This window comes from Chelmon rostratus, chromosome 10 (assembly GCF_017976325.1).
Source record: "Chelmon rostratus isolate fCheRos1 chromosome 10, fCheRos1.pri, whole genome shotgun sequence".
NCBI classification, from domain to species: Eukaryota; Metazoa; Chordata; class Actinopteri; order Chaetodontiformes; family Chaetodontidae; genus Chelmon; species Chelmon rostratus.
The window spans coordinates 22,788,488-22,814,823 of record NC_055667.1 but is presented as its reverse complement, the minus strand read 5'-3'; the positions used below and the strand labels follow the sequence as shown (position 1 = coordinate 22,814,823).

The following is a 26,336-nucleotide window of genomic DNA, read 5'->3' as shown; positions in this document are numbered from 1 at the left end:
AACCATTGAAATGTCCAAAGCGATGTGGGCTGCTCGTGCAGCTGATTGGTGGTTTAGTGGAAACATCATCCATTTCTGTTCATATTATGACTCAACAATGAGATAAAAACACAGTGACATGTGACCTTTTATTACCATAGTCATTGTTCAGAAGTAAGACTGAGAATGAGGTTATAGATGTAAATCTGTTCTACAAACCAGAACAAATCAACAGTAGACTTTTTTTTATTAAAAAAAGGAAAACAACAAAAGTAAATAAAAAAATACATGTTTTTCAGCATAAGTATAGAAAAACAGGAAAAACCTGGTGTAATGGCTGCACAGGTGCTGAGACTTAATCCCTTGCTAAAGCTTAACAAAAAAAAAAAAAAAAACCTCAGCACACTGAAACCTGACTTGAAAAAAATATATATATCTACTAAGAGTGCGTCCTTGGAGAGGACGTTTATACATTCTAAAGAAAGGTACAGCTGTTGGACTCAACTGAACTTTGTCGAGTCACAAAGGTAAACTGAATGCTAGCAGCTTAGCTAATCTCTTCTTAGGACAAACCTGTTGATTCACAAATGCAGCATGCTAAAAAAAACAAAAACAAAGAAACATAATCATACAAAAAACAACATTGCCAGCTCAGGGCCACGCCATGACACAACGGACCATCACTACAGTGTATTGTTTTCATCCCTGTGCTGGTGTTTGATTTTTGGTTTGTTCAAAATCCCTGGTTCCCTGTTCAAACTCAGAGTTTGATAAAGTGAAGGGCGACACATTATTAAGTATTTGTATTGCTGGCGAAAAGAGTTGGGTGTTCGCTACTCTGTGTCTCTTTGAGCTGGCGTTCTTGTGCGAAAGTCAGCTGACCGCTGACTTGCATTCAGGTTCTGTTACACATTCTGTTGGCATGAAAAGCCTCCACCCATATTTATCCACTGTGACTGAAAAGATGCTCTCTCAAACAGCAACTAAGTAAAATCCAGGTGTTACAACCTTATTAAAAAAAAAAAAAATTAAAGCGGTCAAGATTTTTCCAACATCAATTTGAGAATGCCAGGCGAATGGAGAATGAGACTTTCCTGTTCTCTGGTGAGCCTCCAGGGAGAGAAAACGCAGGGCGAGCGAGTTACCAGCAGGCAACCCAGTCTACATCTCACATTTGACGTACTGTAAAGGTTATATTAATATTTCTCACAGAGTAGATTCAACTCAAGCATCAGTAGAAAGCTCCACTAACTACCACTCGCGCAAATGCACGTACACAAACACACAAAAACACACGCATACTGTATGTACTCAACTAGCATGCCTCCTGCAGCCCTGCACAGGCCACTAGTGAGGACAGATAACATTTCAGTGCCCACTCCAGCATGCATCTCTTACCTAGTGGGCACAGGGTTGCCTCCCTCTTACTTTCACACGTTTCACCTTACTGATGGGTTTTATATTGACCAATAACGAAAGTACAAAACATTTTCAAAAGCTTTTGAAAATATGCCCTTTTTACTGGCATATTCTCAGACAGGCTGGTCAAACAATCTGGCTCTATGATTTCTGATGCATTTGTGTAAGAAAGAGAAAGTGAAATCCCAACGGACACTTCAGTAAAGTATGAAATGGAAGAACACATACACGTCTGTGAATTCAGAGAGGAGATACATGTAAAATGGGCTGACAGGCCATTCATCCTGGTTCACAGAACAGGGGAGCTAAAACAAACCCTCTTCTTCTACAGACCAAGATACTAAATGTCTGTTGTTTCTGCGTCTAAGTCAGCACACGTATTTGGGATGTGACACCTGAAAAACTGAGGCCCTGAGCGTCCAAGATGACATGCTGAAAGAACGTTTGGGGGGTAGGAAGGATTGGCAGCCTGTTCCTAACCAGCCAACGCCTCACGCTGCATTTGTAAAATAAACGAGTGAACCTGAATCTGCTGAAGTCCAAATAATCCACTCACTCGCAGAGTAAACCCAGAGTCAAAGCAGGCTGATTGGCCGGCCGAGTCCACTTTGCAACATCAGTGGGGAGACAGGGAACAAAAAGGAGGAGGAAGGACAGACATCAGTGGAAATAGGCTCGATAACAGACATAAGCACTGAGAGCCAGTGCTGTGCACAGGCACACGTTGGTTAGCAGAGGGGACCAAGTCCCTGGCACAGGAGAGCTTTCCTTCGGCTGCTCCACTGCCTCAGGCAGCTCCTGCTCCGCGGGCTCATGCTGCTGCTGCTGGGATTTGGTTGGAGCTCTGGAGGTATGATCTTGAATTTCCACGTAGCCATCGAGCTGATCAGCACCATCAGGCGGAGGCGGAGGAGCAGCAATGTTCCTCTTTCGCAGCTCCGGCTCTTGTGAGGACCTGAACAAAGAAAGAAGAGAAGTGCTTGAATGTCCCAAAAGGGCAGTTTGGTTTAGTTAGGGTTTATTGGATTGACGTAACATTGGGACATGGGAAATCCTTGACAAAACTCCTGAAACTGTCTGCACCAGCTCTTCAAAGGTCAAATGTAACCTATTTATAACATGTTATTGTAATATGTCATGTTCATGTTTACTGAATGAAAACTAAAATAAATGGGTTAAGATAAGATAAAACTTCATTTATCCCCAGCCGGGGAAATTTGGGCATTACAGCAGCATGTGTAGCAGCGGGAAGAAACATAGCAGCAGAGAAAACAAAATACAAAATAAAAGTAGACTATATATATGTACATATTATACAAGCAAAATGAAATTTGACTGTATAAAAGAAAAATAAGGTGTGTAGAAATAAAAAAAAATATATATTTATATAAGTATTTATTGTCCCAATAGCTGTGGAAAACAAACAATGTAATGTAAAATGGGTTAAGCTACACAAGCTAGTTCCTGTGTAGAGATTCCTTGTTGCTAAGTATTTACATCCACTAACTGCCATGTGTAGCTGTGTAGCTAACTGAAGCTAACTGGACCTACTGACGTTATCTTGCTGATATGAGACGTTCAACACATCTGACCCATCACTTGATGTTTAGTAAATGGCCACATGTTGTGCAGCCACCAACACCTTATAAAGAACTTTACACCCTTGGCTTTATGATTTTTACAAATAAATTAAACTAATGACGATCTTCTTTCAGATCTTTCAAAAACATTTAGATGATTACCCAAGACTGCGGATCTCCATCTGCTGGATGACCTCATCATTTTCTGGGAAAAAGGATGGCTCAACTTTGCCATTGTGTGGGTCTCTGGGAGGAGGAAGAGGAGGAGGAGGGGTGAACTCTGGAGGATCGTCTTCCTCGTTTGAGAGCTCCTTCCATGACTCCTTGAGAAAAAACAAAATCCCTTTGAGTATTTGCAAAATACCTTATATTAAATAAAAGCAAACTGGGAGTTTCGCAACGTTTTTTTACTCCTTACAGCCAACTGCACATATACAGTTTCCTCATCTGAAAAGAAGATGCACCAAGTGAAATGTGTATTTTAAGAGCAAACAACAGAATGGAAGAAGGACTTGCCTGCAGAGACGTGTCTCCTTTGATGTACTTTGCACCTTCGATGACAGCAAGGTAGGAGAAGCGAAGCTGATCTGCCGTCTGAATCAAACCCATTCTGTAGCGTCGCATCTCCAGCAGCACGTCACGAATCCGAACTGAAGACGGGTCTTTACGGAGGGACATCTACAGACAACAGCAAGAACACTCCGTATATTAAAGGCTTGAGTTTTCAGGGCTTGACTAAGTAATTTTAGCTTCTAAATAGAATTGTAAGAGAGCCAATGTAAATATTATTCTACTTTGTAAGTACTATGTAATTGTACTAATTTCCAATGTTTCTGTACAAACCAACAGGAGGCAGGTGTCCACAAGACAAAATGTCCCAGAGCGTCCGATGCCGGCGCTGCAGTGCACCACCACGGGTCCCTGGTCCGAATTCAGACAACCTGACTCTCGCACCTTGAACAGGAAGTTAAGGAAAGAGGCAGGAGACTCTGGCACCCCAAAGTCAGGCCAGGTGGTGTAGTGAAAATGTAAAATCTCACGAGTCTCCTGAGTCTGCAAAAGAGGATCAGAGGGAAAACATACTGAGAATTAAAAGACCAAAGAAAAGACCGGGGACACACCTGCACTGTCCTAATCGGAAACCACGTCTACTTTTACACTCTAAAGATCAATACTTACAGACAGGTTTTCCAACTCCAGCTGTCGGACTGTATAGTAGGATTTGATGTCTTCTGAGACAAAGGTGAGCTTGAAATTGGTATCTTCAAAGATGGCGTCTTTCTCCTCTCTGTGAGGCCAATATTGGGCGCATTTAACCTAAAGGGTGCACAGGAAGAGAGATGCAGTGAGGTCACTGTGGACAACAAGACAAACTGACACTGTCACTTATTAAGAAGTTACAGTGCAAGGAAAGAAGCCGCCGCTTACAGATCCTTTCTCTATGACTCGGTTCAGCATCACTACACCACGGGTCCTCTGCTCCCACACCATCTCCCAGAAGTTGCCACATGTATTTGGAAGGGGTCCCTGAAAAAGAACGAATACCGTCTTTGAAGAGTGGATTTTATTCTTAGTATAACTAAAAAAGAACAGTGCATCTATTTAGGCGTGTCATATTATTAATCATACTACTCTTAAAAAAGACGAGATGCATGTACTGAATCTTCACTCTCAATACTGTAGGCCGGCACACATCAAATTCTAAACTTCACCTATATGCATTTTTCAAAATCATATTTTTTTTATTTACTCTCTAAAATGTCTCAGCAGCTTCCTCTTGCTGTCCAGATGAGAGACAAGAATGAGTGAGTTGTGGACTTTATTCTTGCCCTGCGTTTTGCCTCACAGGCTACATAGACCTTGAGATGAAGAATGCAGGCAACTTTCGAGCCTTTAAAAGCATTTTCGCCAACATTTTGTGCATGTTTTTGGAGTTAAAGAAATATACTAACCAGTCTCCTAAAGAGATGCTGGAAATGCACATCAACCAAAGATGAGACAGTAGAGCACAGTCATCTTTGTAGTCAAGATAAAAAAGCACTCACACAGAGGATTTAATAAATGGTTTATAATACAATAGAATGTGGATGTTTGAAGCTATAAGGACATTTTATGAGATTATTAATGTACAGTATTTGTTAGCAATTATAGCTTCTCCTATCAAGATTATTAAACCTTTACTATATTGTCATTCAAGTGCCAACAGTAGGAATTATAATCGCTGAAAAATACATTAACCAACATTTATATGTGCTTACAACTACATTGTCACATTTTATGAACAATTATTAAACACTTACACACGCAGGTGCCAGTTTATTAGGTACACGTAGCTAAAACTAACACACGTCTAATACAACAGTCCCGCGATAAATCCTCTCTTCATGTTTCTGATGTTCGTTTTTTTGTTTTAGAGACATGTTGATTCAACTAAATGATCAATTTGGATCACTGACAGGTGTTTCTATTATTTTGTCCAATGACGGCATGCTACAGCTGTCTCGCTCTCACTTTCTCTTTGTATATGTATTTATTTATTTTTGAAAAAACCTCAGACTTCATTGTAAGGTCTTCACATGTATATATCACAGCACAGGCAGCACCTCCACCCCTCCCCACTTCCTTTCTAATGACACAATTCCAAATATTGTCCTGTGTCATATAAATAACAGGGTTTAATCCTGTGTAAGGGAGGATGATCACTGTTCGACAGCAACATTTCCAAAGCGTGACCTGAGTCCTCTCCATGCTTACCTGAGTAAGAATATAGTTCCTCTGTGCCTCTTCTACGGTTATTAGGCTGGCATTAATGTAGTCATTCGTACCCAGCTGCAGACATATTCTGCTGTGGTCAACTGACGGGAAAAAACAAAGAATCGTGAAAAAATGCTGGTGCGTTGTTAATATGTCACAGCCCTCAGGGGACTAGACCAGCACAGCTGTTGAGAACATGTGACGAGTCTGTCATTGAACAAAACACAGGTGCTAGCTTTTGGCTTGAATGGTGAGATGGAAAATGTCACCTTTTCTAGACATTCAGTGTAAAAACAGTTAAAAAGTAAACAGCATGAACAAGTTTCAGTTTACTGATTTTCTCATCTTGTCAGAATGAGAATATGTGGCATATACAGTAACTATTTGCAAGCCAGTCTGCACAATTTGCATATGTTATTCAGTGTGACAAAGAGGAAACCACTTATAGTTCAGCTGTTGGATTGTGACGTTACGGAAAAAACACTTTATTGAACAATAATTCATTGGAAAACTAAAACTAAAATATACACTGAAAAGATATTCTTACATGAAAAGGAACATCAGTAGTCAAAAAAAAAAAAAGATATTGAACCCCAAGTTGCCCCAGATGCTGTGCATCAGCGTGTGAATGTGTTAATGCTTGTAATGAGCAGGTGGCCTAGCTACCACGTGTGAATGGGTGAAAGCAGGCTTGTGTTGTAAAGCGTTTTGAGTGTTCGGCAGACTAGAAAAGTGCTATATAAATACAGGCCATTTACCATTCAAAAGCAGTTTTCACATTGATAACAATTAAATGTATTTACATGCGGCCTAACAGTGCTAACAAAATGTTTTAAAGAGTAAAATTCATGTTTTGAATGAGAGAAAATAGGAGGTTCAAGATGAGCATTTCTAAAATGTTATTGACATCTGCTTGTTTGATACTTGTCTGACTGTACTGTCGATTTAAGACTGTTAGGACAAACTGTTGTGCTTCTTTTCTCCCCTATTTTCTTTGCACCTTTACAACGTACTAATGCTTTTTAGCAATTGTTGGGAGTACAGGTGCAAATTTTCTGTTGAGCCAACCCCGGCACATTTGCATTGATGTTTTTAAATGTCACTGTTGATAAGTGTGCACTGCCCCCTATAATAAACAAAGAAATACAATAAAAATTAACTTATGAGATAAGAAATATACCGATAGGTGCAACAAAGATTACATAAAAAAGCCACCCTATACAACTGAGTTTTAGAAAGACGATCATTATGTTGTGCCAGAGTCCTGTTGCTTTACCAACATGTACTATCACAACATACTGACACCCTACACAGTAATAAATCTGCTGCTCTTGAAAAGAGCACAAAAGGTCTGAATATGAAGTACCATCTTTTATTACGTCAGTCCGTCAACAGTGATGCAATGCCCTGCCTATTGTGTAATAGTGACTTTGTGTTATTTCTAGTGATTATTACGATGCGTGAACCTGAGGTCGAACAGCAGATGAGCTGGCAAGTTCATGTAACATTCAGCTGAGGACGACTCAGCTCCATGCTGCTGTAACTTCAAGAATCAGCACCACTGGCTGGTGTTTGAACATAAACAGGTGATTACTGCCCTGTCATCACTTTAAAGGGATATTTTAAACATTTAAGGACTGTTGTGTCCAGATGGGCAAAAAACAGAGCAACTTACATGGGCTAACATCTCTGTAACGATTCCGATTCTTGTTTTCGGGTAATTTGGCAACCTTGCAAGGGAGTTCACATGACTGCTGGCGAATCTCCTGTGACAGAATACAAAAAAAAATAGCATTACATTAACATTACATTTACATCACATTAAAATTCTGATGCAACATGAGTGTGCAGGCTGTATGTCCATTGCTTGAAATGCTTTAAAACAGAAGCTAAGCTGTGTTAAGGATCTTGAAAGGGGTAGTTGTTCCTTCCTTAAATTTAATTCTGTGGAAAAGAAACACACCACCTGTCAAGTCCTCTTACTGTGGATATAAGTGCCTTAAAGCGTCCTACTCATGTGTGTGTGAATAAACAGTAGAGAAACAAGAAATATAACAAAATCAGCTGATTTACACTGAGCTGTGTTAATTGAGATTTCGTGCAAGAAACTGTGGACAAGCCAGTAAATAAAATACGTGAAAACGAGGGGACCGAGAGCTGAAATATTTATGGCAAAACACGTGCAACGAAAAGTGACAACGGCCACTAAAGCGTACAGTCTGTACCGACTCAATGTTAAGGTTCAGTGATGGGATGTGCGTCCTGCCGGAGACCCGGGCAGACACATCAATCACCGGACTGGTCCAAGCAGGCGGAACACGGGCCGAACTCCGGGCGAACAAGGCTGCAGACTGGCTGTACATTAACCATCGAGCGGCGGCTTCACCCTCAGTCCATTTCCACCTTGATTTATCGAGAGGTCTTACCTGATAAATGGCGCTCCAACTCCCGTTTTCATCGATTTCCCGAAACTCGGCTTCCATTGCTGACAGTCCAGCTGCCACTCCTTCTTCTTGTCCAGATATGGACAACCGAAGCTCTCCAGTGATAAAACAACTTGTAGTCTAACAGTGTTCCGCAGGAGCCGACAACTGTTCCGCCACTATTCTGTAATTGTCAGTACGGCGGCATAGATAGCCGTGTTAGCGTTACCTCTCTCGGCCTGCTCTTAGCGGAAACACGCCGCTGGCTCCTCCTACACGGTAAAGCTGCCGTCGTCGGGTGGCTAAAAAAAAAAATTGTTTTTTTTTTAAGAGATAATATTCCGCTCTGTGTTTTCAGGATGTTACGCGGGATTTATGGACATTTTTTAAGCCAGAATATGTAACTTTATTTGTTTGATATAGTCACTTTACCATTCCTACGGCAGCTGTAGAGACAGGCCAGCGGGGACGCGCGGAAGGCATCTTGTTTCTGGAACGTAGCGCGCCACTGCTTCTGGAGCGCGCGCGTACGCTCACGTAATGGTCTGTTTACGTCCAATCTGTGGAGACTCTGCTGCTGTGACCTGCTGCAGTTTAGTCAACGAAATATTCTAGCTGGTTAAAACTCGTATCGAGGATGATATGAAATTATTTTGAAATCGTAGATCTGTATGTCCTCAAGGAGGCCGCGCATGGTTTGACCGAGCAGAGGTCATCATGGATTAGCTGTAACGTTAGTTCAGTGGCTTCTCCAGACAGTGTGACTGACAGCAAGGACTGGGACAAGGGACTTTGGTGCTACTAACGTTAGCTAGCAACGCAACTTAGCTAAACGTTTTGAATCAGCCTTACTGCTGCGACAGGTATTATGTAAATTCTTGACAAGTTCTTCTGTGTGTGTCGCTTCATGTGTTGTCTCCCTCTGGCCACCAGCTCACTTTATATGGCTGTGTTTTCTTAGTTGTTGTCTAGCGTTGGCGTTAGCCCTCAGCTGTCGTTGGCTGCTGCTTGCTAATGTGTAGCTATAGTTATTGCCTCCCAGTGGTGGAAAAAGTATTCCAATCTTTTAACGGTAAGTTGCATTAGCAATATCACAGTGCACAATTACTCTATTAAAGTAAAAGCCCTGCATTCAAAATTTAACTAAAGTATCACTCAAGTATTAGCAATAAAATATTTGTATGTATCAAAATTGAAAGTCCTGTTACTGAAGAAAGGGCCCTGACAGTCCATTTTTTATTAGTTTACCATATGCTTCGTATGAAAAAACCTTAATCTGATGACTATAGCTATAAGACAAATGAATTAATTAGTACTTTGAATCAAATTTACATCTAAAATGCAGTGGAAATCTCTCAAATTGGACATATTTAAGTATCAATCAGGAATGCTGTGCAGTACCTTAATATACTTTACATGTTTGTTGCTCAGGCTTTCTAACTCACACTATTAACATCTAATACGCATTATTTCTGTCACTATGCAACACAAGTCTTCTGCTGGAATCTCACACACATTACGCATCCACTGAATGCATGTGCATACACACAGACACTCACCACTTGATAACTCGTATACTAAGTGCTGTATGTACAAACGATGTAGTGATGAGTAACCTGACTGACTTATCTGTTGTAGATTCCTGGAGTAGTTTGAGATCCTTGAGAGATTCTCAAGGCAGCATGGCTCCCAAAGACATCATGACCAATTCCCATGCCAAATCCATCCTCAATGCTATGAACTCACTTCGCAAGAGCAACACACTCTGTGATATCACTCTGAGGGTGGAGAACACAGACTTTCCAGCTCACCGGATTGTCCTGGCTGCCTGCAGTGACTACTTTTGTGCCATGTTCACCAGTGAGGTAATGCTAAAAACGTTGGTGTACTCATTGTTAACAAAGATAGACATTAAGTTGTTGCAATTATTTGTCTCTACAACGCATGTTACACATGTCTTAAGAGAATGAAGAGAATAAGTGAAAAAGATGCCCATGTTACATATCTGAATATGATATGTTTATTCTTCGATCCTCCTTTGGCTTTTCTGAGAGGCTCTAAAAGTTTTTGAATTTACTAAACAAGACATAGTTGACAAGATATATATGGGAATTGCTACAGGATATGTAACCCCTCAGTGATGCGCGTCTTGCCATTGCACCTGATAGCCTCTGTTTCTGTGGCTCTGCAGCTTGCAGAGAAGGGGAAATCTTTTGTCGACATCCAGGGGCTCACTGCAGCGACTATGGAGATCCTGTTGGACTTTGTCTACACAGAGACAGTGTTAGTCACAGTGGAAAACGTCCAAGAACTGCTCCCTGCAGCGTGCCTGCTGCAGCTCAAAGGTAGGTTTAGGAGTGCCTGCCGTCCAAGCAGTTGAAAAGTGTGTCCATAAGTCAGCGGATATCATTGTGAGTGTGGACAGAGGATATCTGCAGCAATTGAAATTCAGTTTCCTCAAAAAAGAAAAAGAGAAGGTATTTACAAAAGCCTTGCCTCTTTCCTGCTGTAGGCACTAATGTTTTGTTCTAAAATGTTTTTGTATCTGATTATAAACTACATGTGGGATCGTCGCGACATTAGATTGTGTGTTGTGGATCCTTAAGACCCGTAGCAAGCAGCGTCACTACTGCTAGCTACAGTAGCTAAGGAGCTCATTGCCAAGTGGTAAATATCTGTTTTAGTATAGACGTAAATGAACTTCAATGAATGAATCATTTGAAATAGGTTAATCCATCCATCCACTTAACGTCACTTACCTTAGTCTAGGCCGCATTAATTTAATTAATTGTATCATCAGGGATTATTGGTGTATACTGCTGGGAAGTGGTGCATTAAGTTGCATTCAGTGTGGCATTAAAAAGTTCTTTAAAAATTCTTTGAGCCCTGCAGAAACCCTGAGGCACAGCATGGCACCGCTTTTCAAACGAAATGGCCCCATCTTCTATAAATTAAGAGTTGTTGAGTGAAATAAGAGTCGTGTCTATCAGGATGTGTGTGTATATACAAGTCTGTCTTTGTTTTCCTCAGGTGTGAAAAGAGCATGTTGTGATTTTTTGGAGAGTCAGCTTGATCCCTCCAACTGTCTGGGTATTCGTGACTTTGCCGAAACTCACAATTGCCTTGACCTGATGCAGGCCGCCGAGCTCTTTTCCCAGAAGCATTTCTCCGAGGTGGTTCAGCATGAGGAGTTCATGCTGCTCAGCCAGACAGAAGTTGAAAAGCTTATAAAATGTGATGAAATTCAGGTAGGAAAACTGGATGTCATGAGGTTTTGTACTTTTTGCTGTTATTGTCACTTGTACTGTCGAGACAGCTGGAATTGCATATGATGGATAACTAAATATGTTATTTGAAATTCCTGATACCATATTGAAACATCTGCTCCCGGATACATCTTTGAACAGTATTAACCTGCCACAACTATAATAGTTAAAATTGGTGTTTGGGTGCCTGAAGAGCACCTTGACTAAAATAGTGTTGTGTTAGTGTTAGTAGTGAGTTTCACAGCTTTCTTATTGTCTTTCACCTGAGTGCAAAAACAGAAAAGCAAGTACCAACCTGCTGTAATCTCAGTCAGTGGGGCCCCCCCAGTTCCAGTCACTTTTGCGGATTGGCCTGACAATGAAATTGCAGAGAAGAAAACCTGATTGAACTTCGCCTTTGTGCTCAGGAAATTCCTGTTCCCAACCACATGCCTTGCTTTGTGAAAACACAGTTATTATCACACAAAGATTTATGGATCATCAATTCTCTCAAATGGTTCTTCCTGTCATTTTTGTTGTTTTTAAAATAAAACTAGACCATACATGTAAATCACAGTCACGCATAATTTGCCCTCAGTAAAACTTCTCTCTTTGTGTCATCTTTCTCGGGAGGATTTTCTGGTGAGAATTTACAGCTCGTTTTACCTTCAGCAGACTGCATTGTTTCACGTTGTGTCTTTGTAACTAGAAAAATAATTACAGTTCCTGAAAAATAACTGATTATAGTCATAGATTGGACAGTTTAGCTAAAATGGCTGCGTCACTAATGAATATCTTGCCACATCTTTAACCGCCGTTGTCAGCTAATTATTTAATTAATATGTGGATTTACTGCCTTCTTACTGTATATGCTTTCTGTATGTAGGTGGACTCAGAGGAGCCTGTATTTGAAGCCGTGTTAAACTGGGTCAAACACAACCGAAAAGAGCGAGAGCCCTACCTGCCAGACATGCTCGAGTTTGTTCGAATGCCACTCCTGACCCCCCGCTACATTACAGATGTCATTGATGCTGAGGTGAGCAGGCGGCACACATCAGGTTGTTGTGTAATCATACGCCAAGCTTACAATGAAGGATTATGTGCTGAAGTATTTATCATCGTTACCGCCTTAATTAAGCAAGTCTTGACATGTTTTAGCCCCTCATTCGGTGTAGCCTGCCATGTCGAGACCTTGTTGATGAAGCCAAGAAATTCCACTTAAGACCAGAACTGAGGAGTGAGATGCAGGGCCCTCGCACACAAGCTAGATTAGGTATTTGTTTTTAATAACAATTTAGCCGTATACATATATTTATAAACCACACTGATAGTGAAAGTGTTTAATTGGTCTTTTCAGGTGCCAAAGAAGTCCTGTTGGTTATAGGTGGGTTTGGCAGCCAGCAGTCACCAATAGACATAGTTGAGAAATATGATCCGAAAACACAAGAATGGAGCTTCCTCCCTGTAAGTACTGAACATGTAGAAGCCTTGTGATTTTTTTTTATCTCAGTGAATTTGGCTCATACAGACGAGTGTTTCGTCAACAGAACATTGCACGGAAAAGGCGTTACGTCGCCACGGTGTCCCTCCACGACCGAGTTTATGTGATCGGAGGCTACGACGGTCGGTCGAGGCTCAGCTCCGTCGAGTGCCTGGACTACACCGCGGACGAGGATGGCGTCTGGTACACCGTTGCCACCATGAATGTGCGCCGTGGCCTCGCTGGAGCAACAACGCTCGGAGGTGAGCGAGCTTCTGTGCCAAATGGCTCACACCTTTACCGGTGTTGCCTTTCTGTGAAATCCCCTTTGAGTGTTTTCTCCGCTCTCTGGAAGATATACAGTAACAATACAGCTGTGGATTTTTCCATCCTGCTGCATCTTATTTGGCTCTCAACAGACATGATCTATGTCGCCGGTGGCTTCGACGGCAGCCGACGTCATACCAGCATGGAGCGATATGACCCAAACATTGACCAGTGGAGCATGCTGGGAGACATGCAGACAGCTAGAGAAGGAGCTGGTCTGGTGGTGGCCAGTGGACTTATATACTGTCTCGGTATGGACAGATAAGCTTGACATCTCAGTCTTTGATTACTTTGACCCATATTAGGCTCATATTAGGGCTGCAACTTATGATTATTTGCATTATTGGTTAATTGCTGATTATTTTGTCAACAAGTCAATTCATTGTTTTGTCCATAAAATGTGAGAGAATACAAGTACCCAGAGCCAGATGTGGCATATTCAAACCCAAAGACATTCAGTTTACCATCATATCAGCAAAAGAAAAGCAGCAAAACAATCATTTAAGGAGCTGGAAACTGACTGAAATGATCCATTCATCTAAATAGTTGCCAAGTAGTTTTCTTACTGTTGACTAATTTATTACTGTATTGTCTCAAATAAAAGGCCAGTTGTTGGGAAACACTCTCATATTAATCCTTTTTGGAAATTTCCCCTGAGATAATATTAATCCAAGGAGAAGAAAGGCCTCGTCCTCAGAACACTTTTCTATTGCAAAAGTGAAACATGAAACGAAACCAGTAAAGCAAACATAAATCCCTCGTTTGTGTAGGTTGATCAGTCACAAACTCACACTCTCCCCTGTGAGGCTCTTGGAAACGGTCAAAATTAAGCATGACAAGCAAGACTTCTTCTCTTTTTTAACTGCTTGTCATCTGTGACAGCAGTATTTCTTGGCAGCTTTACAGATGATTCAGCCATCGGTCCATTTCTGCAGTAAACACATCGGGATACACTTCAGACTCGTGTTCACTTCAAGTTAAACACGTTACACAAGCCTTGAGAAACTGCTGTAGGTTAGGGGCAAACAAAGTACTTTGAGGGTTTGATGGTTGACTAACTCTAAAAGACACACTGTAAACAGACTTGAAGACACTCGCAAACCTAGCAACAAGCTGCAAACAACCCATAATGCAACACTCTCTGTAAGTCCTGGTGCTAACATCTCTCTGTGAATAGAAGACAGAATATCGTAGAATATAATACAATCCCACTTTTTTAATCACAGCTCCCAGAAAAAGATATTTATACAGTCACTGACTAATCATTTCAGCTCAGCTACAGCTACCTCTGGTTTTCACTATTTTCTGAAGGGTTAAGATGATATTTTCAATATATTTTAACGTATTGTTACACAAGACAAGGAAAAGCAGAGAAACCCTTACAGAAGATAAGTTGGAACGATCACTCTCTACACTTGTCATTTCCCCGTTCCCTCACAGGTGGATACGATGGACTAAATATCCTGAATTCAGTGGAGCGGTATGACCCACACACAGGCCACTGGACAAGTGTCACGCCCATGGCCACCAAGCGGTCAGGTAGGTAAGAAAACAGAAAGGAGTAAAACATTCCCGCTGGCTTTGTGCGTCACTGTTCATCGGACACTTTCCTGCTGTTTTCAGGCGCAGGTGTCGCTTTGCTAAATGACCACATCTACGTAGTGGGAGGCTTTGACGGTGTTTCGCATCTCGACTCTGTTGAGGTGTACAACATCAGAACGGACTATTGGACCACTGTAGCCAGTATGACCACCCCTCGATGTTACGTAGGCGCAACCGTTCTCCGTGGACGTCTCTATGCCATCGCTGGGTAAGAGAGAGTGTCCTAACGTCCTTCTTCCTTTGAGAAAACATGCAGCCCCAGTCTGTCTCAGAAGGCTCGATCCAAACATCATGAAGCAAACAAGCTGAACCAGGCTCAAACATCCAAGCCACCAGGTGGACCAATCAAATACATGCAACTGTACAATCCTAGTAGATTACTAACGTGATCACCATATTTCTGCTGCTACTCAGCCGTTCAGATGAAATTGTTCCCTTCTTGTACTTTTATAAACCTCCGTTCAGTGTTTTGGTGACTGATGAGCCTCCAAACTCATGGATCTGTCACTCAAACTGGACGTTATGGATCGTGTTTAATTGTCTCACCACACTTTGTTTCCTGTTGAGCTGAAGTAACAAAAAGAGGGAATTTTGTGCTAAAATCACTGTAAATTTGAAGGATATCCCACTCGACTTACCTCAGGCTGCTGAAGCCTCATGTTTGCTTCAGGTAAACTTTTGAAGGAATCTCTTACTGGTCAGAGTGAACAGGGCGAGTGATTATTACAGTCAAACCCTGTGGACCCCTGACTATCGTTTTAGACAAACTTGAAAAATCTATATCTTAGGTAAAGTAATGATCTGTTTTTTGATGTTAAATAAGCTTATTTAATCTTCTTTTTCTCCTGTTATGAGAGAAGTTATCGGGTTTAGGTGCATCACTGGCAGCTGGAGTCACTACAGTGTTTCTGTTAATGGTTCCTTTACACTCTGTTCCAGTAACCAACACAGAGCTGATTGTTGTGGTTAAAACGCTCACTTCCTCCCCGTTTGTCTCACATCTTTCTAGATATGATGGGAACTCTCTTCTCAGCAGTATTGAATGTTACGACCCGGTTATCGACTCCTGGGAGGTCGTTACCTCGATGGCGACGCAGCGGTGCGACGCGGGCGTCTGCGTTCTACGAGAGAAGTGATCTTTGCCAAGAACAAGAACCACAAGAGGAAACGCAGACAGGAGGACAGGCAGCTAGACTTTGCTAAAATGCCACTAAAACAGAGCCACAAAGGGAGATGTTTGTTTGCCAGTATGCAAATAGGTAAATGAATAAGTGCAGCAGTTTGGGGCGCCTCCGCCAGTGGATGGTCAACCCTCCGACACTCGGACTGTGCAACAGAGATTCAGCTTCGCCGTGGTAGACTTCACCTCAAAAGAGGCCTCCAAGGAGCCCATCGCCACTTGCATGACTCTCTTCGGTGGTACTTGTTGCTGTCGTTACCTGTGAGATTATTTTTCCAGTTTGTCTTCAAAGTGCAATATATTTCTACTCATCATACCATGAAAAGGTGGAGTTGATGTAGACTCCAGTTGCTGCTACATGCCTTATGACTTTGGCCTACATCAAACCGTGAACATCCATGTTGCCTCCCATTTGACTTTGATAGTTACAGTACATTGGCTTATTATCGAGTGTACTCATTTGGCATTTGCAGGGTCATTAATGGGTCCGTATTTCAACCCTTTTTTGTAATTCTTCCTGTAAACAGTGCTTTTAGATTCAAATCACTTTAATACAAAAGGTTTAATACTTATTGTTGCTCTCAGAATATATATTTAGAGATAAATATTGTTTTAGAAAATGACTGAATTGTACCAGTTTACTTTGATTATTTCGTCCCTCTATCTGGCACAGTTCAAAAATCACACTACGAAGTATGAGGTGCATGTGATTTGTTTCTCTTCCTCAGCTTTTAGATTTGGACATGTACATGTAGGACACAGAGTCATACCATCACTGTTGCCTGGGAAGTGATTAAACACACTGAGAACTGATATCGTTATGTCTGTGGTGCATCTTTTCTGCCTGTGAACGCCCGTTTAGTGATGCAGAGAGACAAAACGCTTTCGTTTCACACGTCGTCAGCTGAGTCAGAGGTAAGAAAACTCATCATTCACATCCACAGAGCAAATGTGGAGAATCATCCAGCCATTTCCATGTTTCAGATTCACCAAACTGCATTATGGGACTCATGGGATCACTAAAACCCTTTGGAGGGGACTGAGATGGTTCATGAGCAAGGAAAGATGGAAAAAGTTCTACCACAGAAATTAGAATCATCACAAGGCCTCTAGTCAGTTTATATATATATATATATATATATATATATATATATATATAATGTTGAGCACCACTGGTTCAATCTGTTGCATGCATTATATTTTAGAATTTGAACCTGCAAAGTAACAAGTAACTAAATCTCAAATGAATGCAGGTGTTAGCGTTTAGCTCAAAGCATCCCTGTGCCTGCAGCCTCACGGTGGCAGGAGACTCTCAGTCTCATTTCAACACTACACACCACCGAGTGTGTTTATTCCTTTTGTAGGCAACGTTATCTGATGCTTCTGCTCTGCTGCTCACCAAACCAACAATACTGGCAAAATATCTCACCACACAGGACAGTGACCTCATTTCTATCAAGCTGAGGCTTTGTCTGATTTCCTGAATGCGGATACTTCTCTGTTTCCTAAGAACAGCCTCTTTTCCAGCCAGTGAAAAATGATCAATTGTCTTACCACACAGGATCGTTTCAGAACATCTCTCTTGATGACAGAACATCTCAGAGAAAAAGACATTTTACCTTATTTTCATGTACAGTTTTAAAGGTTAAAGGCTCATGACACAACAGGAGTTTATGCTCTTTTACTGGCTGTTCATCTTATTATAACTTGAAACTTAAATGAGGTCTGTTCTAACTAATTACTTCTACTTGAGTACTGAAGTACAATTTTGAGGACTTTGTACTCTAAGCATTTCCATTTTATGCCACTTTCTGCTTCTACTCAACACTTATTTGGCAGCTGTAGCTACTTGTTACCTTGCAGATTAGAAGTTTCATCCAAAATTCATTATCAATATACAGTATGTTGCACTGTTATAGATTGAACTAGAACAGTAGACTATAAACTTTAAATTAGTCCCACTTAGATTAGCTGCAGCATTAAATCATCAGTTTGTGTCATTGTGTCAGGAATGTCCACCAGCCTCGTAAGCAAAACACCACAAACTGATCTAAAGCAGATTCAGAGTGCTGCAAATACGTTTTCACATTATTCTGATTCAATTCATTTTCACGATTAGAATTTCAGACCTTAATTTCTACAACATTTGTGGCAAAACTGCATAATACTGGAGAAATCTGAATAAATGCCAATTAAATAATCCATGTTGACGTAACATTAATTAACTCAAACACATAAAAATGAAACAAGCATCACTGTTTTTAATCACCTGCACAGAATATTTCAAGGTTTTGTCAAACCATTTGATGGACGATTGATGTCCTTAAATCATCAAACAGTACAGCTGAAAAGGAAAATGGGACTCACACGATCACACAGCTCACTTCATCTATTCTCAGACATTGTACTTTTTACTTCATTCATTCCACCAGTTACTTTCCAGATTCCAAATAATAATACAAAATATACCCAACAAGTAAATTATTACATATTATTAGTTTTGTACATATTAATGCATCAATAATTATACAATATACATTATTCTGAAACGGGCCTTTCTGCATAAAGAGTATTTTTACTTTTTGTACTTTAAGTATAAACTGATGCCAATACTCTTGTACTTTTACTTAAGTAAAAGACTTGAGGACTTCTTCCACCTCTGCCAGCGACACAATGCTGAATTGAATTAGGAATTAAAATGTAACAGATGACAAATCTAATGTGTCGAACTTTTCTCTTCAAGTGCTCTTTCTTTCTTCTAACAGGGAAATCAAGTAAGTAAAACCACATTTTGAGGGAGGAAACTCATCATCCCTCCCCCCTCCATCTACCTACTCCCTCCTCCGCCACCTTAAGCCAGAATGAGCACCGTCAGACGCATCGGTGAGCCTGTCTGCAGATATAAAGGGCGGCTGGCAGCGGGTGGGACATATTACCTGTCCCAGAACGGAGCAGAGGAACTACAGGTCTGTCCGGAGCAGATAAACTTATAGAAACCTGCACCAAGACCAGCTACTTACAACATCTGGAGCAACATGGTAAGACAATTAAAGTTTATTAGAAATGGGGACGCTTATCCAGGTAAAGTTTGATATTTGTTCAAATGTTTCCATAAATTATATATCTCACTTTTTCTGAAATCTCCTCTATTTTTTGACTGCAAGAGAAATCTGTGCAAGATAAGATCTGATTTTCATCCAAGCTGCAACCCCCCCCCGCCAAAAAAAACCTCTTCCTGCATGTGTCGGACATAAAAAAAAACATGGAGTTTTTTTGCTAACAGACATGTAGCTACAAAAGTGATGGCTTGAATGATGTCTTCATGTCACTCTTTACACTCTGAGTGTTCATAGTTTTATGAGTTTACAATCACTGACAGACTGTTTAGTGTAGACTGTCAGCCAGAGGAGGTCAAAGCTTCATCTTCCCCCTCAGCAGGTTCAACTGGTCCTCAGAATCACCTTGAAAAGCCTTTTTTTAATGATAAATGTTTTAATCAATCTTCAAATTCCAAACTTGCGTCTGCTCATGTCTTACAAATGTCACTCAACAGCAAAAAATCATCTTGGTTGATGTTCTTCCTCCAGGGAAAACAAAACCTGAAATTCTCAACACGTTGAAACATGATCGAGAGAATCACTTAGAAAATGTAACAGTGCAGCGCTGGAATAAGCCTCTCCTGTTTCTGACATTATTTACACTCAACAGCTGGAAAAGCACAGTGCAAATACAGTGACTAATGCAGCCAATTATAAGACATGATTCCACTGCACACCGAGCCGTGTGTATGGAGGCAAAGAAAGACCCTCATACAACAACTGAATCACTGCTGAAATTTCAATACCATCTGAATTTATTGCAAATATAGCAACTATTTATTATGAAAACTACTGTCCAGTAGGAAATTTTAATTTTGATTAATTACATTTTTGACTTACTGAATTTGTGCATCTTAAGTATCATTTCTAGCCACCCTATCAGCGCGCCTCTATGGATAATCATATAATAAATTGAAAAAAGAAATTGACTGTCAGATAGATTCATTGATTGACTGACTTTTCCTCTATCACCACCAGCAGGTTGATCTTTTTGGCTTTTAGTGAGATGTCTTCACAACTGTTGGGTGGATTGCCTTGAAATTTAGCACAGATATCAATGCTGCCAAGACAATTAATCCCAGTCACTTCGGTGATCCTTCAACTTTCCCGTACTCGGGTCAAAACTGAAGCTTGTCCCATATTTTGCTTTACTCCAAGCTCCAAGCACTGCTGTGAATAAGTAGTCTCACAGAGCTGCTAGCATGGCTACAGACTCTTAGTCTTGTTTGAGTATTGGACAGTTTTTCATTTTGACTTGACTTGTGAACCTTAAAAACAAACCCAGAACTTTTTATTTGTCTTTGAAGTTGCACAACTTGAAATAACCCACAGAAAAGTCAAAACTATTTCAGTGCTTTAAACCACATGGACAGTTTCTGTAACGTCACCCACAGGTTTCTGAAGAGCCACTGTGAAGCTCAGCGACAGTGGCTTCGGCTGTCGCCATCTTGGCAGGGCCTGACTCCACCAAACTACCAGTTAAACCAGAAATGGGCAAAGAGGTGGAGCTGAGGCAGCAGAATGAAGCATGGTTGCTGAAATCTAGCAGTTAGCCGTCACTCAGAGCAGCCATTACCAAAATTCTCCATAACTCTAAGCCTTAATATAATTCAAATGAGTGAGTCATTTTAAAAGTTGGGCATTTTGATATGGGGGTCTATGGGGTGAACTCCAGCCTCATGTGGCCATTCAAGGAACTGCAGTTTTTGGTACTTGTGCATTGGCTCCATTTTTCAGCCCTGGAGTTTGCTTTAAACCTTCAATAACTGCTTTATGTGGCCACTTGGGGGCAGTAGAATCAATATCTTGAAAACAGCTGCTTATTTACACTTCCAGCATTTATGGAGAAACATTATTGTTTATTTCAGTTGCTTGTTAGAGTCACATGTTTAGGGCCTTTCTTTGCTTCCATAGATGTGTATTTTTTCTGTTTGGAACAACCTTTGACAGCCCAGATCTACACATCCATGGCTTTTATTTTCAACAGTAGTTTAGAGCTTTGTAAGTTTGTGAGTTAAGAGGTCTGAAACAGTGGATATTATTGTCAAAAGTACATATTTCCAACAGAAATAATATGAGAAGAAAAGCTCCTTGTTATTTCTCTTCGGGTTGTGTTTGCAGTAGATGACTGTGTTTGGAAACCATGAATGTTTTTGAATGTTTTTGAGTGTCAGAAATGTTGACAGAGTTGTTTTACTTTGCTTATAATGTTAAGCACTTTGTGACAGGCATCTTAACTTTCATCTGTTTTTTCCTGTTCAGAGAGAGTGCATCTCTATCCATGTGGGCCAGGCAGGTGTCCAGACAGGAAATGCCTGCTGGGAGCTCTTCTGCCTTGAGCACGGCATCGGTCCTGATGGCGTCTTCCTGGAGACTCCGGCAGAGCCAAACTCTCGTGATGACCCCTTCAACACCTTCTTCAATACTGGGAGCTCTGGGCGTCATGTTCCAAGAGCGATATATGTGGACTTGGAGCCCACAGTTGTTGGTGAGTAGTCCTGTATGTGTGTTTATTTTTACCCTCCTTATATCTATTATATCTATATATCTCTATTTTTTTTATATCCATTCCCGCCGTCCTGTTATGTGTGGTCGTATGTGTCTAGTGTGAGTACATCACCATCCACACAGGTCATGCAGGTAGCTGCAGATGAGAACACTGGTATCCAAGCAACAAGTGCAGTGGTGACTCCTTTCCTTTTATTCAATGCGGACTAACATTTACAGAAGTGTATTATGTAAATAGCAAGTTGCATTGTGCAGGATTGATTTCAGCCGTGCAAAGCCTTTTATTCCAATATGTCCCTCAGTCTATGCTCAAGCAGCTTGAAGACAACATATCCACATTTTTCAGCATCGTCACACAGTCTAAACCTGCTCATCCCAGCTTTCACTGAAGCTAAATCGATGCAAGTGGTTCTGCTTAAAATAGTCTGTGATATAGTTTCAGTGAAGCATTATACCTACAGTACAGCAGTTAAACATTTGAAGGGAGATGCCATCCCCCTCTCCATCCATTCACAGCAGACAAAGTGCAGGTGCAGAGGCTTGTTTAGATGAATGTGTTAGTCTAGTCTACCTGACTCATTGATCGTGTATCTAACTGAGGTTTGTACAAGTCCATGATCATGGCTCTGAAATCTCAGTCGCCTAACTGCTGCTGCGTATTGATTAATCCGTGGTGCTCTCCGTGGTGCTGAAGGAGCAGACAGATTTGTTGCCCTTCTGTCGGTTTCATCTTGGATCTATAATATTCTCTAAACTATATACTCTAAACACTCAGTTCTGTTTTATATTGTAACCTATATACTCTATAGAGTAGAGTCACCTTCATGATCAAAGTGACAAGTAGCAACAAGCAGTCAGGGAAGAGCGAGAGGATCATAGAGGCAGACTGCTGCCTGTCGTATTCCCATAATATTCCTGTAATACTCTTATGATAATTCAGGAGCATCTGTGCTGCTGACTTCCCCCCAGACCAGAATATTTTAGGGGAGACAAGACTACAGATATAGTTTTTACTGTTGGCGTTTGGTGTAACCTGGAAGTCGTGCAGGTAATGTGACTGAGGAAATTAACCTGAGCTGATCACACTGTGCTCAGCTGCTACAAAAAGATCAATCGTGGTAAAGTTTAGTCTCAATCACCAGCATAGGCCACCACCCCCTTTTGTCAAAATCTCACATGCTGACCACTGATTGAAAGCGTAGATAACTTAACAAATCAATAAATAATGCTTTTAGTTATATATTTGAAATAGAGTGTAAAAAGAAATATGGACATTTTATCTTTCATTGGCTGTTTTTCTGTTTCACCTCCTTTGTTTTCCTTTTTTTAAGAGGTCTTGGGACACATTTAAAGGACCGGCTCACAATTTTTGAAGTCTGGAAAAGCAGGAATGATTACAGCAAGTAAAGTCTGTTTTAATGTTCATACAGGTACCTGATTATTGTTTTAGGACAGACTTGAAAAATTGTGAATTTGTCCTCTAATCATTGATCTATTCCCTGTTTTTCCATTCCATCCGTTTCCCACTCTACATATATCCAGTATTATTTCTGAATGCATTCAGTTATATTATAGGTTTAGTCCGTATCTTTGGAAATTATCAGATTTTGACAGGAAAAACAGCAAAGTTAGTCAGGTGTTTCCTACATTAACAGGCCCGCCTGTTGTGCCACCACTGAGTCTAACGGACTGAAAAATGTGACAGTAAAGCTGATAAACGACACACCTGGACACGTCTGTTTCAGTGGGAAACTTCCACATTTGGCACTGGTCTGGCCTGTCTGGTTAAGTGAAGTTGCAATTGATCGTATTGACCTTTCTGTATAAAAACCCTCTATTTCAGATGAAGTCAGGGTTGGAAAGTACAGGGACCTTTTCCACCCTGAGCAACTGATCTCTGGAAAGGAGGACGCAGCCAACAACTACGCACGTGGCCATTACACTGTTGGGAAAGAAATCATTGACGCAGTCATGGAGCGTGTTCGTAAAATGGTCAGAAATAAAGATAAAACCTGATTGATGAATTACTGTCATTGTTTCTCTGAAGAATTCAACGAGGCTAACAAGGCTTTTATACGAATAAGCATTATTGTGCACTTTCCAGAAAGAGCTGCAAAGACATAGAGATGCATTGTTACTGTTATTTGTTTTTAAAAGAAATCTAACAGTGAGAAAAATGATGCTCTTACATATCTCATAATCACTGTTTATTGAATAAGCTTAAAGCTAACTCATTAGCGAACACATTAACTTTCTGCACTACATTGTATTTAGGACTAGTTCAGCATTTGGGGGATTACACTGTTTTCTTCCTGGCAAGTCAAATGAGAATCAATGAGATGAGAGTGCATCTTCTCATCTGAACTCACCACTCCTCTAACAGAGGCTGTCGTGTCCTTCTGTCCTCCTCATCAGACGGACCAGTGCACAGGTCTGCAGGGGTTCCTCGTCTTTCACAGCTTCGGAGGTGGAACTGGCTCTGGCTTCACCTCTCTGCTGATGGAGCGTCTGTCTTTGGACTACGGCAAGAAATCCAAGCTTGAGTTCGCTGTCTACCCAGCTCCCCACGTGTCAACCGCTGTGGTGGAGCCCTACAACGCCATCCTGACCACCCACACCACCTTGGAGCACTCGGACTGTGCCTTCATGGTGGACAACGAGGCCATCTACGACATATGTCGCCGCAACATGGACATCGAGAGTCCTGGTTACATCAACCTGAACAGGTTGATCGGTCAGATTGTGTCGTCCATCACGGCCTCCCTCCGTTTTGATGGCTCCCTCAATGTGGATCTGATGGAGTTCCAGACCAACCTGGTCCCATTTCCGCGTATCCACTTCCCACTGGTCACCTACTCACCCATCATCTCCGCCGAGAAGGCGTACCACGAGCAGCTGACCGTGTCGGAGATAACGAGCGCCTGCTTCGAGCCGACCAATCAGATGGTCAAGTGTGACCCTCGTCACGGCAAGTACATGGCATGCTGCATGCTGTACCGAGGCGATGTCGTCCCCAAAGATGTAAACGCCGCCATTGCAAATATAAAGACCAGACGCTCCATTCAGTTTGTTGACTGGTGCCCAACTGGCTTCAAGGTGAGAGACATTATGACGGTAAGAGGTGCAGCTCAGGGTACTTTATCTGTCTGATCATTATCTTTGTCTCACCAGGTTGGCATTAATTATCAACCTCCAACTGCAGTTCCTGGTGGTGACCTGGCCAAAGTCCAGAGGGCCGTGTGCATGCTGAGCAACACCACCGCCATCGCTGAGGCCTGGTCTCGCCTCGACCACAAGTTCGATCTCATGTACGCTAAGCGTGCGTTCGTCCACTGGTACGTGGGTGAAGGCATGGAGGAGGGAGAGTTTGCAGAGGCCAGAGAGGACCTGGCCTGTCTCGAGAAGGATTACGAGGAGTTGGGTGACATGAGCCCCGATTCTGAAAATGACGACGAATATTGATCCCTGTGAGGTTTTGGGCTGTGACGGCATTGCTGCACTGCAAACCTTCTCAGCAAGAGTTAAACAGATCGACGATCTTTCTCGCCATGTTTTTAGAATGTCAGCTTTAGATTAAGAAGACGACCTACAATAAGTTGCATTTGAATTGTGCTGTAAAATAAAGTCTGTTTTGGCACATGCATTTGCAGGAAACCTCTGCCCCCTGTCTGTCCCCCCACGTTTCCTGTCTGCCTCTCCACTGAATACTACTGAATGAAGGCAGACATACCCAAAAGATTACCTCAAGAAACACGTCCAGGCAAAATAACCGTGAGAGCCTATTAATAAAAAGACGAGGTGAAATGAAATCTTGCATAACACTGTCGAACACTTTCGTTTGCTTTATCTCCTCGTAGTCCAGGGTCCCACAGACCCACCACTAAACCTGTAAAAGTAGTCAACCATTTTTTTCCTTTTAATACTTTGTTTGCTTTTCTTCTGATAAAGACAACAAAAAACTGAAATTACACCAAATGAAATAGTTTTACAGAAGGGAAAACTTTATGTTACACGGGTTATGTATTGCCAATAAAATAAACAGTTAAAGACAAAGAAATGTTCAGGATGCTTCCTACACATTGATGCTTCGTAGGTTTGAGGTCACTCTCTGATAGACCTCTCTTGAACACACGGATATAAAACTTGAATAATACATAAACAAACAGGAGACTTTGAGACCAAATGGACTTATCTGAGATTTGGGAGAGTGGAGCTTTGTAAAACTGCTGTCAATACTAATCACAGTCGCACGTTTTACAGCTGAGGTCTCTGAGAAGGCAATGCTCATCAAATAAGCAAATGTCATGAAGAATCAAGGGGATAAATCAATGCTGCGTATGCTTTTTGAGCTATTAAATAGGGCCTTCAGGGGTCTTCAGGGTTATTTTTTTCATATAATCTGATTTTTCTTTTTTACTTCACCCATTATAAAATGTGCCGGACATTTGCATCTTGGTCTTGGAAGGAAATACTTCATCTAGCAAGTAAAGTTAAGTTCATTCGGCACAGTGACATGGAGGACACCGGGTCACACACCGACAAAATGTCAAGAACAACACAATGACGTCCAAAACTTATGTCCACTGTGGTCCAGGACGTCAAGGCAAGTGAGTCCAGGTGCCCAGGTGATGCAATACATAAAACACATGCATGAATCATCAGCAGTGGTGGAAAGGAAGTATATTTACTCAAGTACTGTAATTGAGTAAACATTTGAGGTACTTTTACTGTATATGTGTAT

At 41.4% G+C, this 26,336-nt stretch overlaps 3 protein-coding genes across 4 annotated transcripts; 2 read left to right on the top strand and 1 right to left on the bottom strand.

The window, feature by feature from the left end:
- Window positions 1-118: 118 nt before the first annotated feature.
- Window positions 119-8,659, bottom strand: ptpn1 (protein tyrosine phosphatase non-receptor type 1). Its single transcript, XM_041945720.1, has 10 exons — window positions 8,588-8,659; window positions 8,159-8,457; window positions 7,408-7,498; window positions 5,733-5,833; window positions 4,407-4,505; window positions 4,158-4,295; window positions 3,822-4,031; window positions 3,495-3,656; window positions 3,141-3,301; window positions 119-2,353 (listed from the first exon to the last, which is right to left on the bottom strand). The coding sequence occupies exons 2-10, from the start codon at window positions 8,213-8,215 to the stop codon at window positions 2,059-2,061; spliced, it is 1,314 nt and encodes a 437-aa protein (XP_041801654.1). The 5' UTR covers window positions 8,216-8,457; window positions 8,588-8,659; the 3' UTR covers window positions 119-2,058.
- Window positions 8,660-8,723: 64 nt separating this feature from the next.
- LOC121612265 (kelch-like protein 12) lies at window positions 8,724-16,802 on the top strand. 2 transcript variants are annotated; one of them, XM_041945033.1, is made up of 13 exons: window positions 8,724-9,018; window positions 9,117-9,227; window positions 9,794-10,020; window positions 10,347-10,500; window positions 11,186-11,403; window positions 12,287-12,436; window positions 12,559-12,673; window positions 12,758-12,864; window positions 12,948-13,143; window positions 13,300-13,458; window positions 14,648-14,746; window positions 14,831-15,017; window positions 15,819-16,802. In XM_041945033.1, exons 2-13 carry the CDS (start codon window positions 9,170-9,172, stop codon window positions 15,943-15,945), a joined length of 1,797 nt encoding a protein of 598 aa, XP_041800967.1. In that variant the 5' UTR covers window positions 8,724-9,018; window positions 9,117-9,169; the 3' UTR covers window positions 15,946-16,802. The 2 variants fall into 2 exon arrangements, with proteins under 2 accessions (XP_041800967.1, XP_041800968.1); XM_041945034.1 differs by lacking the exon at window positions 9,117-9,227.
- A 2,082-nt stretch (window positions 16,803-18,884) lies between these two features.
- tuba5 (tubulin alpha 5) lies at window positions 18,885-25,676 on the top strand. Its single transcript, XM_041945035.1, has 5 exons — window positions 18,885-19,027; window positions 21,350-21,575; window positions 23,439-23,587; window positions 24,011-24,691; window positions 24,767-25,676. Exons 1-5 carry the CDS (start codon window positions 19,025-19,027, stop codon window positions 25,055-25,057), a joined length of 1,350 nt encoding a protein of 449 aa, XP_041800969.1. The 5' UTR covers window positions 18,885-19,024; the 3' UTR covers window positions 25,058-25,676.
- Window positions 25,677-26,336: the final 660 nt, after the last annotated feature.

Excerpts from the sequence above, each read along its gene's own strand:
- ptpn1 (XM_041945720.1), bottom strand. The coding sequence starts at position 8,215 with ATGGAAGCCGAGTTTCGGGAAATCGATGAAAACGGGAGTTGGAGCGCC. Across the intron at positions 7,499-8,158 it reads GTTGGAGCGCCATTTATCAG|GAGATTCGCCAGCAGTCATG; the intron begins GTAAGACCTCTC and ends ATTCTGTCACAG. Across the intron at positions 4,032-4,157 it reads TGGAGTTGGAAAACCTGTCT|ACTCAGGAGACTCGTGAGAT; the intron begins GTAAGTATTGAT and ends CCTCTTTTGCAG.
- LOC121612265 (XM_041945033.1), top strand. The coding sequence starts at position 9,170 with ATGTGTAGCTATAGTTATTGCCTCCCAGTGGTGGAAAAAGTATTCCAA. Across the intron at positions 9,228-9,793 it reads AGTATTCCAATCTTTTAACG|ATTCCTGGAGTAGTTTGAGA; the intron begins GTAAGTTGCATT and ends TATCTGTTGTAG. Across the intron at positions 10,021-10,346 it reads GTGCCATGTTCACCAGTGAG|CTTGCAGAGAAGGGGAAATC; the intron begins GTAATGCTAAAA and ends GTGGCTCTGCAG.
- tuba5 (XM_041945035.1), top strand. Across the intron at positions 21,576-23,438 it reads CTTGGAGCCCACAGTTGTTG|ATGAAGTCAGGGTTGGAAAG; the intron begins GTGAGTAGTCCT and ends CCTCTATTTCAG. Across the intron at positions 24,692-24,766 it reads GGTGCCCAACTGGCTTCAAG|GTTGGCATTAATTATCAACC; the intron begins GTGAGAGACATT and ends TTGTCTCACCAG.